This window comes from Heptranchias perlo, chromosome 9, assembly GCF_035084215.1.
Source record: "Heptranchias perlo isolate sHepPer1 chromosome 9, sHepPer1.hap1, whole genome shotgun sequence".
Classification (NCBI taxonomy): domain Eukaryota; kingdom Metazoa; phylum Chordata; class Chondrichthyes; order Hexanchiformes; family Hexanchidae; genus Heptranchias; species Heptranchias perlo.
In genome coordinates, this window is record NC_090333.1 from 19,028,703 (window position 1) to 19,042,042 (window position 13,340).

Consider the following 13,340-nt stretch of genomic DNA (forward strand, 5'->3'; position numbering starts at 1 on the left):
ACATCAAATCATAGAATCTTACAGCACAGAAGGAGGCCATTCGGCCTGTGCCAGCACTTTGAAAGAGCTATCCAGTTTGTCCCACTCTTTCCGCAAAGCCGTGCAAAGCCCATAGCCCATTTGTGAAAAAAATTCTCTTCATTTCCCCTCTGCTCCTTTTGCTAACTATCTTAAAATTTATGACAAATATAAAAATGAGGAGAGAATGTATAATTTTTAAAAACAGGACTGGTTCTATATGTATGCATTTGGTCCAATTCCTCCCCCTTTCTAAACCCACTTCACTTGAGGATTGCACTTGGACTGGACTCAATATGTGCAACGCCATGGGAGAGCAACTAGTATTCGCAAATAAAGGTTGCAACATTTACATAATTTCCATTCTCTTTCTATTAACGCTAGTGAATCTTTAGTGTGTAGATTCCTGTTAAATATTCACAGAGATGAAGACTCAAGCATATAGAAAGTGCAAAAGTGGCCTGTGCTCCAAACATTTTCAATAGTTTATAAAACTCTACAGAAACACAGGCAGGAACAATCTTCTTGGCTCTAAAACAAGCCAAGAGCATAGGAACATAGGAACAGGAGTAGGCCATTCAGCCCCTCGTGCCTGCTCTGCCATTTGATAAGATCATGGCTGATCTGTGATCTAACTCCATATACCTGCCTTTGGCCCATATCCCTTAATACCTTTGGTTGCCAAAAAGCTATCTATCTCAGATTTAAATTTAGCAATTGAGCTAGTATCAATTGCCGTTTGCATGTCAGCTATACAGAAGTACAAATGTAAGTGAATATGTCCAAATATTAAGGAGATTAGAAACAGTATCTTGAAAAATTAAATTTATCTTATTGTGTGACATTCAGAAATTAACAGAATTTGACAGACCGTAAGATAATTATATTGATGTGTTATTACAGAATCTAATCATGGAGTATTGTTTTATTTTTACTTTTTTAGTGTAGTTTAGCCTCAATTTGACCATTTCCACTAGCCTATAGATTGTCCAAGGTCAAGTACTGTGACAAACGGTAGTCTATTGTCTGTGTCTCTGTGGCACGTACCAGTCACGGAAATAAGGGGTCAGGCTGCAGGGGGAGTGGGAATGCACAGCTGCAGCTCCCTAAGCTGGCATGATTCCAAGGCGGTGGTCTTGGTGGATGAGCTGGAACAGTTCCTTCTCTTTTCATTGTTTTAGCCTATACTCTGTGGAATAAACAGGAACTTCACACAGCTCACACAACATTCCAGTGACTCATCTTTTAAAGGAATACCTTCTAAAAATGAATACCACAAACAGTATAAATATTTACTGGGGCACAAATTGCTCGGAGCGGCGAACCAACAGCGCTCGCCACTCCATAGACTTATCGCGGTCCTTACCGGGTGCAAATCCTTGAATAGGAAGTGGAGAAGGGCCCAGCGTTAGCTCAAGCGAATCTTTTTTTTATTCATTCATGGGATGTGGGCGTTGCTGGCAAGGCCAGCATTTATTGCCTATCCCTAATTGCCCTTGATAAGGCGGTGGTGAGTCGCCTTCTTGAACAGTCCGTGTGGTGAAGGTTCTTCCAAAGTACTGTTAGGTAGGGAGTTCCAAGGCTTTGACCCAGCGACGATGAAGGAACGGCGTTATATTTCCAAGTCTGGATGGTGTGTGACTTGGAGGGGAACGTGCAGGTGGTGGTGTTCCCATGTGCCTGCTGCCCTTGTCCTAGGTGGTAGAGGTCGCGGGTTTGGGAGGTGCTGTCGAAGAAACCTTGGCGAGTTACTGCAGTGCATCCCGTGGATAATACACACTGCAGCCACGGTGCGCTGGTGGTGAAGGGAGTGAATGTTTAGGGTGGGGGATGGGGTGCCAATTAAGCGGGCTGCTTTGTCCTGGATGGTGTCGAGCTTCTTGACTGTTGTTGGAGCTGCACTCATCCAGGCAAGTGGAGAGTATTCCATCACACTCCTGACTTGTGCCTTATAGATGGTGGAAAGGCTTTGAGGAGTCAGGAGGTGAGTCACTCGCCGCAGAATACTCAGCTGACCTGCTCTTGTAACCACTGTATTTATATGGCTGGTCCAGTTAAGTTCCTGGTCAATGTGACCCCCAGGATGTTGATGGTGGGAGATTCGGCAATGGTAATGCTGTTGAATGTCAAGGGGAAGTGGTTAGACTCTCTCTTGTTGGAGATGGTCATTGCCTGGCACTTGTCTGGCGCAAATGTTACTTGCCACTTATCAGCCCAAGCCCTGGATGTTGTCCAGGTCTTGCTGCATGCGGGCACGGACTGCTTCATTATCTGAGGGGTTGCGAATGGAACTGAACACTGTGCAATTATCAGTGAACATCCCCATTTCTAACCTTATGTTGGAGAGAAGGTCATTGATGAAGCAGCTGAAGATGGTTGGGCCTAGGACACTGCCCTGAGGAACTCCTGCAGCAATGTCCTGGGGCTGAGATGATTGGCCACCAACAAGCACTACCATCGTCCTTTGTGCTAGGTATGACTCCAGCCACTGGAGAGTTTTCCCCCTGATTCCCATTGACTTCAATTTTATCAGGGCTCCTTAGTGCCACACTCGGTGAAATGCTGCCTTGATGTCAAGGGCAGTCACTCTCACCTCACCTGGAATTCAGCTCTTTTGTCCATGTTTGGACCAAGGCTGTAATGAGATCTAGAGCAGAGTGGTCCTGGTGGAACCCAAACTGAGTATCGGTGAGCAGGTTATTGGTGAGTAAGTGCCGCTTGATAGCACTGTCGACGACACCTTCCATCACTTTGCTGATGAATGAGAGTAGACTGATGGGGCGGTAATGGGCCGGATTGGATTTGTCCTGCTTTCTGTGGACAGGACATAACTGGGCAATTTTCCACATTATCGGGTAGATGCCAGTAGCTGTACTGGAACAGTTTGGCTGGAGGTGCGGCTAGTTCTGGAGCACAAATCTTCAGCACTACAGCCGGGATATTGTCGGGGCCCCTTAGCCTTTGTTGTATCCAGTGCATTCTGCCGTTTCTTGATATCACGTGGAGTGAATCGAATTGGCTGAACACTGGCTTCTGTGATGGTGGGGATATCAGGAAGAGGCCGAGATGGATAATCTACTCTGCACTTCTGGCTGAAGATGGTTGCAAACACTTCAGCCTTATCTTTTGCACTCATGTGCTGGACTCCGCCAGCATTGAGGATGGGGATGTTTGCAGAGCCTCCTTCTCCCATTAGTTGTTTAATTGTCCACCACCATTCATGATTGGATGTGGCAGGACTGCAGAGCTTTGATCTGATCCATTGGTTGTGGAATCGCTTAGCTCTGTCTATAGCATGTTGCTTCTGCTCTTGTCGGATCCAGGGGAGAAGCGAGAGGATTGAGCTCTCCCCTCGATCAATGAGGTCGCAGCATTTTTGACAAGCTGCGGAACTGTTTCTGCAGGCTTCAAACGTAAAATCCAGGAAGTGAAAGGTACAACATTAAAATCATTGCATAAACAGTTATAGACAGCGGAAAAAAGAGAGGGTAAGAAATAATCGAATTAAATAAAAGAGACAGAAGGGAAAAGTAAAAAAAAATCTAATTTTTTAATTTAAAAAAAATGACCAAAAACCATTAAAATAAGGAGTAATGAAACTCCATATTTTTAAAAGTTAATTTTTAGGTGGTCATTAAGGCTTACGGCGCTGTTAAAACTTAGTTTAGACCTGGTATTTTTAAGCGTACCTGTTTCTTGGCGATATTTCTTACTTTCCAGCTGGGCTGATGAGCAACTTGGCGCTGGCTCAATGATTTCACTGATTGCAGTGGACAATGTCCCTTTAATTCGAAGCTGTTACATCATCGGCGAACCAATAGGAGCAAGTTCCGGATTTCTGCATTGCATTGCGCATGTGAGAATGCCGGAATTTGCTCCACGATTTCACCACTAACAACCGTGAGAACTGTTGAGCTCACCGTTATTTTCTGAGCGATTTCTGCCCCATTTACTTTATTTTAGAGTCGCTTTATCAAGCGCAGTACTGTCAAATCTGAATAGATCACTTAAAGGTATCTAGATACTGTATAGTTTATCAGATCTGCTTCTGCCCTCTAGTGACACATACTCAAAATTGCACTGTTAATGACAAGTCTGCCTTTGAACTCATTTGTAAATGTTAATGGAATCATATCAAAATAAAATAACTTAATCTGTTTTTATTAATGAAACTGAATTGATTACTTACTTGAGTATTCATTACTTCAGGTTTTTAGTAAATAAGCAAAGTAACATCTCTTCTTTCATCTATTTCCAATGTAGAGAATTTCGTCATAGTTACTACTGTATGTTAATATTTCACATTTTAAAAGAAAATCACAATTGTAACAGAATTGTCTATATTGTTTTAAGATAACATTTCAGGACAGGGCACCATTATTGCCCTGTCCTGAAATTTTCTTATGAAAAATATAGCCCCCACGATTTAAAAGAAATTTTATGGAACTTGATTTTTTAAAAATCCCTTACCTAAAGCTGGCTTCAAAATTACAGCTGCAATTTTCCCATTTTCACAGAGGTTAGCGAGCCGTGATCTAACATGACTGCACCTAGTTAGATGCTTAGCGTGCCAACTGTTATTCAGACTTCTTCCATAGAATATTTTGAAGAATATTAATTCAGACACAGTTTTAAAAGTGACAAGAGTGCCGTGAGGAAAAAGATTGAATTGTGCAGGCTGAGAACATCTCACTAGGTGTTGCTACATCAGATTTAGGGAATTAGGAATTGGGCATCGGTAAGAAATTTTAAATTGTCTTAAAACGCAGAGTTTTTTAAATTATTAGGGTATACTTTTCACAAGCAATTCAAAATTAAAGCCATTATGGAGCTTTCTCCTGGAATATGCCTTTAAAGAAAGACTTGCATTTATATAGCATCTTTCATGACCTCAGGACATCCCAAAGCGCTTTACTCTTGAAGTGAAGTCACTGTTGTAATGTAGGAAACGTGGCAGCCAATTTGCACACAGCAAGGTCCCACAAACAGCAATGTGATAATGACCAGATAACCTGTTTTAGTGATGTTGGTTGAAAGATAAATATTGGCCAGGACACCATAGAGAACTTCCCTGTTCTTCTTCGGAATAGTGCCATGGGATCTTTTACATCCACCTGAGAGGACAGATGGAGCCTCGGTTTAACGTCTCATCCGAAAGACAGTACCTCCGACAGTGCAGTACTCCCTCAGTAGTGTACTGAGTATTGTACACAGTTCTGGTCTCCATATTATAAAAAGGATATAGAGGCACTGGAGAAGGTGCAAAAAAGGTTCACAAGTATGATACTGGAACTGGGAGGATATACTTATCAGGAAAGGCTGAGCAGGCTGGGACTCCTTTCTCTAGAAAAGAGAAGGCTGAGGGGTGACCTGATAGAAGTCTTTAAGATATTGAAAGGGTTTGATAGGGTAGACGTAGAGAAAATGTTTCCATTTGAGAAGGAGTCCAAAACTAGAAGTCATAAATATGAGATAGTCACTAATAAATCCAATAGGGAATTCAGGAGAAGGTTCTTTACCCAAAGAGTGGTAAGAATGTGGAAGGTGCTACCACAAGGAGTAGTTGAGGTAAATAGCATAGATGCATTTAAGGGGAAGCTAGATAAGCACACAAAAGAGAAAGGAATAGAAGGATATGCTGATACGGGTAGATGAAATAGGGAGTGAGGAGACTCGTGTAGAGCATAAATGCCGGCATAGACCAGTTGGGCCGAATTGCCTCTTTCTGTGCTGCAGACTCAATGTAACTCATTGCATTCTTTATGTGGAAAAGTAGTCAGTGGATATTCACCTGAACAACACGACCGAACCAGATGCTGCCCTCACCTGATGTTGACATCAGATGTAAGTCGATGTACTGGAATGTCAGCCTAGATTATGTCCTCAAGTCTCTGGAGTGGGACGAACCCACAACCTTCTGACTCAGAGGTGAGAGTGCTACCACTGAACCCAGACTGACACCTTATGTAGAAATGGAAGTGGGTAAAATGGCAGTTCTGATCAAGAGACCAGTCACATTTACAAATACTGACTTTGGCTTTGTCTTGTTTTTGAGTTTTGTTGTTCGCTACTCTTCTGTATTTGTTCTTTTTTTTACTCCAGTACATGTATCTCCATTGGTCAAGAGAATAGGCAGCTGACATATTTCTGGGCCTCTGCCTTAGTCTCTCGAGCTAAGGTGTAAATTTCATATTTGAAAGAATCAGGAGATCCAGTGGGAGTGAGGACTCGTCTACAAGGCCCTGAAATGGAGTGGTTGACTATGATAATTGCCTGAAATTCTCCACACTGTCTGTTCCTTACCTTATCCTAATCATCAGGGAGACACAGAGGGAAGAAGCAAAATGACAGATGGAGATTGAATGCACTACCACCTTTCTTTTGCTTCTGGACTGGAGAGTCCAATGCTCTAGCAAGTGGATGGCCTTACCTTTCCCTAGCAATTGAAAACACCACACGGACTGCAGCGGTTCAAGAAGGCGGCTCACCACCACCTTCTCGAGGGCAATTAGGGATGGGCAATAAATGCCGGCCTTGCCAGCGACGCCCACATCCCGTGAACGAATAAAAAAAAACACCACCCCACTCCCTTTTGATTTTCAAACTCCAACTGGATACCAGAAAGGACAGGACCAATAAAATCCATATATTACATATTTGCCTCTGAAAGTATTGGTAATCCAACCTCTTAGTGATTAAAGTGGAATTTGTGAGGAGGTACTCTCAGCTCACAAAAAATATAAAGATCTAGGTATAAAGATTGAGGGGTGTAACTCTGGAAAATATTTTGTAACTATTTGATCAAGGTCTCTTTCACTGCTTCTCTGCCCCTTGTGAGAGAACAGAATTTCAACTGGGTCTTTCTTGTGAGTTATAAGTTTAAAGGAAAGAATGAGCTTGCAATTATATAATGCCTTAACATGGAGTAGATTTTCATCTTCATCGCCTGGATGTTAGTCTGGTGGAGTGAATCGGCCGCCCTTTATAGAACTCTCCTCATTTTTATTCCGTTGATTTTAAAAACGGAATCTAAAATGGGCAGGCAATCCATTCTGCCAGAGTAAAGAAGATGAAATCTACTCCCACGTCTTCAGGAGATCCCAAAGCACCTTACAGCCAATGGATTACTTTTGAAGTGTACTTGCTATTGTTATATAAGCAAATGTTACAGGATTTATAAATCCTGTGACAGTGAATAGGGTTCTTAATCCAGTCCCTAAGGCCTGAGTTTGAATCCCCTATATATTATTATATAAAAGTTTTATTGAAAATTTAAATGTTTTTATTTTAAACTTTTTCCCAGTAATGAAAATTAGGAAATACTATGTAAAGGATTCTTTTTTTGAGAAAACACTTTGGGTGTGAAATTCCAGCTGGGATCAAGGGCAAAGAGCAGGCGGATTAACAGCTGGAATTTGGGGCAGGATACAGTTCCATTGTGATTCTGCCCCATTTCTTTTGGCCACACAATTTCTGGCATGGAAGAGTGCAAAAAGGAGGCAGATTTTCCATGTGCTACTACCACATACCCCGGAATTCCATCCATTCTGCCCTTATAAAGTTTTCACGGAATCCTCATCGGCTGAGTCCTGTTGAAGCCTTTTGAAAAGCCTCAAACTTTATCCAGATTAAGGTAATTCCGGATGGGGAGTGGGAGAAACTCATCTTGAAGGAGATCCAAGACTCTTGTAGTGAAGTGCAATTGTGGATGTCACTGTTATTTTTTTTTCTATCCTTCTCTAACAATATCTTGTATTTATCTAGTATGTTTAATGTAGAAAAACCCTAATCCAAGGCACCACAGAGGTATAATCAAAAAATTGGACACTGAGCCAAAGGAGGAGATATTAGGAGGGGTGAACAAAAGCTTTATCAAAGGGGTGGGTTTTAAGGCAGTCTTAAAGGAGGAGAGTGAGGTTTTGGGGTGGAGGGGTTTAGGGAAAGAATTCCAAAGTGTGGGGCCTAGGCAGCTGAAGGCATAGCCACTAACGGTGGGGTGAAGGGAGGGGGGATATACAAGAAGCCAGAATCAGATGAACAGAGAGTTTGGTGGTTGTTGTACTGGAGGAGGTTACAGAGATAGGGAGGGGCAAGGGCACGGAGGGATGACAGGATGAGAATGTTAAATTTCAGCTGGAGCAGGATCGGAAGTCAATTTAGATCAGCGAAGAAAGGGTGATGGGTATGGCTAGGATACGGGCAATTTAGGGAGGGTGGAAGATGTGAGCACTCCCTGAAGAGTACTGGAATAGTCGAGTCTGGAGGTGACAAAGGCAAGTTTGAGGGTTTCAACCGCAGGCGGGCTGAGGCTGGTGATGTTATGGAGGTCGAAATATGTAATCATTGTGAAGGAATGGATATGGGGCTAGAATCTCCGCTCTGCTTCAAATCGGATGTCAAGGTTATAAACAGTCTGGTTCAGCCTGAGACAGTGACGGGGGTGGAGGATACAGTAGGTGGTGAAGGTATGGAGCATATGGAAGATGATGGCTTTAGTCTCCCAATGTTTAGGCAGAAGAAATTGCAGTTCATACAGTCTGATAGCATAGAGGCAGTGAAGCTGTCTAGAGAAGTGGTGGGGCTGGGTGTTATCAGTATCCATGTGGAAGCTGACCCCCTGACTCCGGATGATGTCGTCAAGGATGGATCCTTGGGGGACTCCTGAGGTAATAGGGTGGGAAGAAAAGCCATTCCTCGAGATGCTGTGGCTATACGCGGATAAGTAAGTGGAACCAAGCTGCAGCAGTCGCACTGAGTTGGACAACAAATGATAGGCTTTGAAAGAGGATGGTGTGGTCAACTGTGTCAAAGGCTGCAGAGGTTGAGGACGGATAATGCACCACGGCCACCGAACATGTTGCTTGTGACTTTGGTTCAGGCCCTTTTACCCCAGGGGCAGAACCTGATTAGAGAGATTCAAACACACAATTGCGGAATTGATGGGCACAGATTTGGGAGACAACATCACGTTCAAGGACTTTGGAGAGGAAAGCGAGGTTTGAGATGGGACCATAGTTTGCAAGAATAGAGTGGTCAAGAGAGGGTTATTTGAGTAGAGGGTGACAATGGCAGTTTTGAAGGGGATCGCAACAGTGCCCAAGGAGTGGGAAACATTTGCAACATTTAGATTTTATGGCTCCTGCATTTTAGATCAGTTTCATAGGTGTGTCCCAACTCTCTATGCCTTTTTAGAGTATCTTCACTAACCTTGATATCAAGGTAAGCTTTTGGCAACGTTCACAGGATAATGGATAGAACAATCCTTCTATTATTTTAGCTCCCGGAAATCTGTAATTCCCCCATCTTCAATAAATGGTAGAATAACATTACATTATACCTAGTACTAGTTTTAAACTTAAGCAAATTTATAGTAAAATGATCCACATATATGTGTGGTAGAAATTTTTTCATCCAACTCCCTGAAAGGCAAACAATAAAATGTCGCAATCTAAAACTACGCTATTCTTTTGTAGATGACCTTTATGTACACCATTTCTTTTTGTTTTATATTTCGTATCACTGCAAGAACTGTGTGCTAGGCTGAACTATATCTCCTGGAAATTCCAACCGATTCTCTGATTTTAATAGGTTTAGCTCCTTAAATATTCCCGAAACCAATTACTGGGACATTTTAGATTTGAACAACAGTTGGCCACATTAGAAAGTAACTTGCTGCCACATAACTGAATCGATCGCACAGTCTGTGTTTGTTCAAAGGTAGTTTGGCACCTCCTTTAAGCTTTCCAGACAACCAACAAGAATTGCAACATTTGTATTGAGTTAAGCGTGGGACAAAATTCTGACTGTAGCTAGATTTTTAAAACTCTTTATGACTAATAACTACATTAAAAGCAACCTCTGCTAAGCTAAAACAAGACCAAATCCTTGATCTTTCTGGCAGTGACCACATAGCTTTATAGTTGCTCTGTTTCCATTTTTTCTTTTCTTTATGTGTTTTTCCTGCTACCTCTGAAAGTTAAGAATCAGTTTCATAGTAATGAAAGCTTCCTCATACTGCTCACTGAGTGTGAAAGTATGTATAATTTAGTGATTATATGTAGTTTATTTGTTTGCCAAGAAGAATGGGTAAACTCTACTTCCAATACAAAGATAAGTACAAATGAGGGAGGTCATTCAGCCCAGTTAACTAGTTCTTTCATAGAAACTTACTTTCATCATAGCATCTAACTACATTGTAAATGATTCCAGAGTTTTTGTTTGCACTACCTTAACTGGAAGACCATTCAAGGTATTCATTACTTTGTGTGTGAAGTGCTTCATTCATACTGATATTAGTATGAACAGGACTCTCTGTCTTCAGACAAATAATTAATAGTGTACTATACCAATGTTAAAGTATCAGCCATATTTGTTGTTGGCTACAGCAGTGTTGTTCAATAGAAATTGCTGACTAGCCACAGGTGTGGCTACGGTAACATCGTTTTAGCCACATGCGCTAATTTTAGTAGAAAACACCAGCACAATACAGGTAAATGTACTTCACACGTGTATATTTACTAAACAAACATCAATCACCATTCAGCACCCTAGGAAATCAAGCACTCACAACAATCAGAAAACCCTTGTACACCCTGCTTTTCATTTTACCAACAAATACACATGCATATGTCATGCAAATGTGTATTGAGATCATATGCCTAACGATGGTGTCTGTTACTCGTTTTTTATTCACTAATCATAAATGCAATTAGCCACATCTGGATTCTCAATTAGACACGTTAGGCCCTATATACTTATAGATTAGCGACAATGAAACTGGCAGCAGAAGAGACCAATTGGAGTCAGAGGTTATTTGACCTCCCTTACAAAACCTCTGAATATAGAGTATGTATGTTACCACATCTACTTTATTTGCCACAATCACCAAAAGCTGAATCTCTATTTAATTTAATTCTGCACAGGTTGATGCAGTATCCTTTAGTTGTTAAGGCATCAGTGTAGTTCTCGCTTTAGTCTTGGCCAAGAAAATTAGTAATTTTAAATCTTTTGTAGTTTAAACCAATCATCTCATCTGAAATGCGGATATGCAATCTTCATCCACATTCCAAATTGTTACCAGTTGTTTGGAAATTCACATGACCCAGGAGGTCTCTTCAGTATGACGAATTGGATAGATTTCCCGATGTATTCAGCCCCTGCCACTAAGAAGAGTTCTCCTGATGTCCATATTGTTCCACAATGTGTGTTAGCCGTTAGAGCTTTGTTGGCTAGGGGCTGCAGAAAGTAACCTGAGACGTCAGCTGCTGAAACACACAGGCAAGAACAACTTTTGAACTGAAGTAACCTGAGTTCAGTCGCTGGCCTGAACTGGCTGGAACCGGTTTGAATTAGCTAAGTTTTGTGAAAGACAAAGGAAATGTGATAAGACACAAGTCCTTATTTAGAAAAAGAGTAATGAGGTAATGCTACCTAAGTCCTTGGGACAGAGCCAATGAGGAGAAGACACAGGGTAACCGAGCAAGCCTAAACAAACGAAAGAGAGAGACAACACCGCTTGAAGAGAGAAGATTCGGAATAAGAATGAAGGACCTGGGGTGTGGAGCCAGAGCGAAGACTCCGGAGACCAACCATCGCGGAAGTGGAAGACCCTACGTCAGCGACGTAGAGACGACATCGAGAGAGAGAGAGAATGGAACGCCTGGCCAGCGTCAGCTCTCCTTTTCGGGTATTAGCCTTTATATTCTGTGACCACTCAGGGAGTGTCAGAGAAACCTAGTGGGTGTGCGTTTAGATCTTAGTTTGGGTATAAAACTGTATAACCTGGTGTAAACTGCATGCCTATATCTAACCAGACGTATAAGCTATATGTATATGATCTAACCGCGTGAATAAAGTGAATTGAGAGTTAAGAGAGAATTGACTCTTCTCTTTGTACTAAGCCAGTAACTGTAACCGGTGACCTCAGGTCAACAACTTCAACCGCCATATTATGAGACAACAGACTCGGGATGGTTTTCCCATAGACGGTGAACTGTATCCAACTGCCAACTATCAAACTTGAAATATACGTTAATACAAAAGCTAACAGCTGTCAAACCTGCACAAATACTCTCATGACCAAGTCGTGGGCCTAAACAAAAACTGAGAATCGATTAAACGTAGACCGACATATATATTGCAAACAAAATTATACAGTGCAAACATTTGTCTGAGGATGCACACTCAATTCCAGATCTCACCATCAGAGACAACCTGAAAAAAAAATCTTAAGCACAAATAAGCGAGTGCTGGGGATGTCTCCATGGGTAGCAAAACGGGGTTGTAATGCATCCCGTGCTATCCGGGCGCCCTGGACTTATCAATGCAAAGGTGAAGTCAAAAGGAATATTCCGGGGAACACACAACTCCTATTTGTGACCTTTTCCCCAGTTATTTATATTCAGGTCACAGCCGTTCAAGGACCGGCCGTCCCGGGGCTGCAATGATTGATTGACAAGTGGAATGACGTCTGTCCCGGCATCGCTCGCGCCGCTCTCCGGTCAAGACCATGGCGGCTCTCAGTAAACTGGTGACCGCGAAAAACTCGGCGCTCGGAGCTGCCGCCGTGTTCGTACTTTTTGCATTTGCCAGAAGACGGGGGAAAAACACGTCGCACAGGTATAGGCTCTGGATTTGCGCTGGTAACAGGTTGGAGCTGGGATCTTTATAAGCGCTAATCGAGACCGGGGATTTAAACTGGCCTAGTCACTTTTTTTGTGTGTGTGTGTGTGTGAAGAAGATAATGACAGAAACCGATAAATCACCGTGATTGGAGGAAAGGGCATCCGAGATCCAGGAAAATAGCGTGATCTTCGTTGTGAGATTTGTTTTATTTGTAGGATTTAGTGGGTTTTAATGAGTAATTGCTTCTCGGGTGAAGCTACTGTCGAAAGCAAATCTTAAAGCATTGTTTTAATTCATCGTCTCTTGGGACTCTGAATTGAGAAAACTGTGACAGTTGTGTGGTTTTATTCGTGATTAGTGCACATTTACTGCTTTTTAAAATAATTAGAAATTTTCTCGATAATTTACAGAGATCTAAATATGCAATTTCCTATGTAAAATTTAATACAGGTCAGAGAACACATGATAATGTTGATTTCTGGTCCTCCACATTTGATAATCGCTTGATAACTTTGCAGTGATTATGTCCTTTCAGTGTAGATGTCTTCGTAACATGGCTATCTGCAGCATCCTAGCTGTCAGCATCTGCTACATCATTTGCTGCAGACATAAAAAGAACAAAAGACAGAATAAAACATGCCCATGAACTTCATACCATGTATATTGTGGGAAAAAATATATAGTGGATCACAGAAGTG

General features: G+C 42.0%; 1 protein-coding gene across 3 annotated transcripts in view; it reads left to right on the plus strand.

Moving 5' to 3' along the window:
* Positions 1 to 12,475: 12,475 nt before the first annotated feature.
* Positions 12,476 to 13,340, plus strand: part of abcd3a (ATP-binding cassette, sub-family D (ALD), member 3a) — a 53,948-nt gene continuing 53,083 nt past the window's right edge. For 2 of the 3 annotated variants that reach the window (XM_067989957.1, XM_067989958.1), the window contains exon 1: positions 12,476 to 12,636. In XM_067989957.1, the coding sequence (XP_067846058.1) occupies positions 12,527 to 12,636 (110 nt within the window). In that variant the 5' untranslated portion in view covers positions 12,476 to 12,526. The remainder of the gene's footprint in view (positions 12,637 to 13,340) is intronic. The other variant, XM_067989959.1, reaches the window with a different exon arrangement.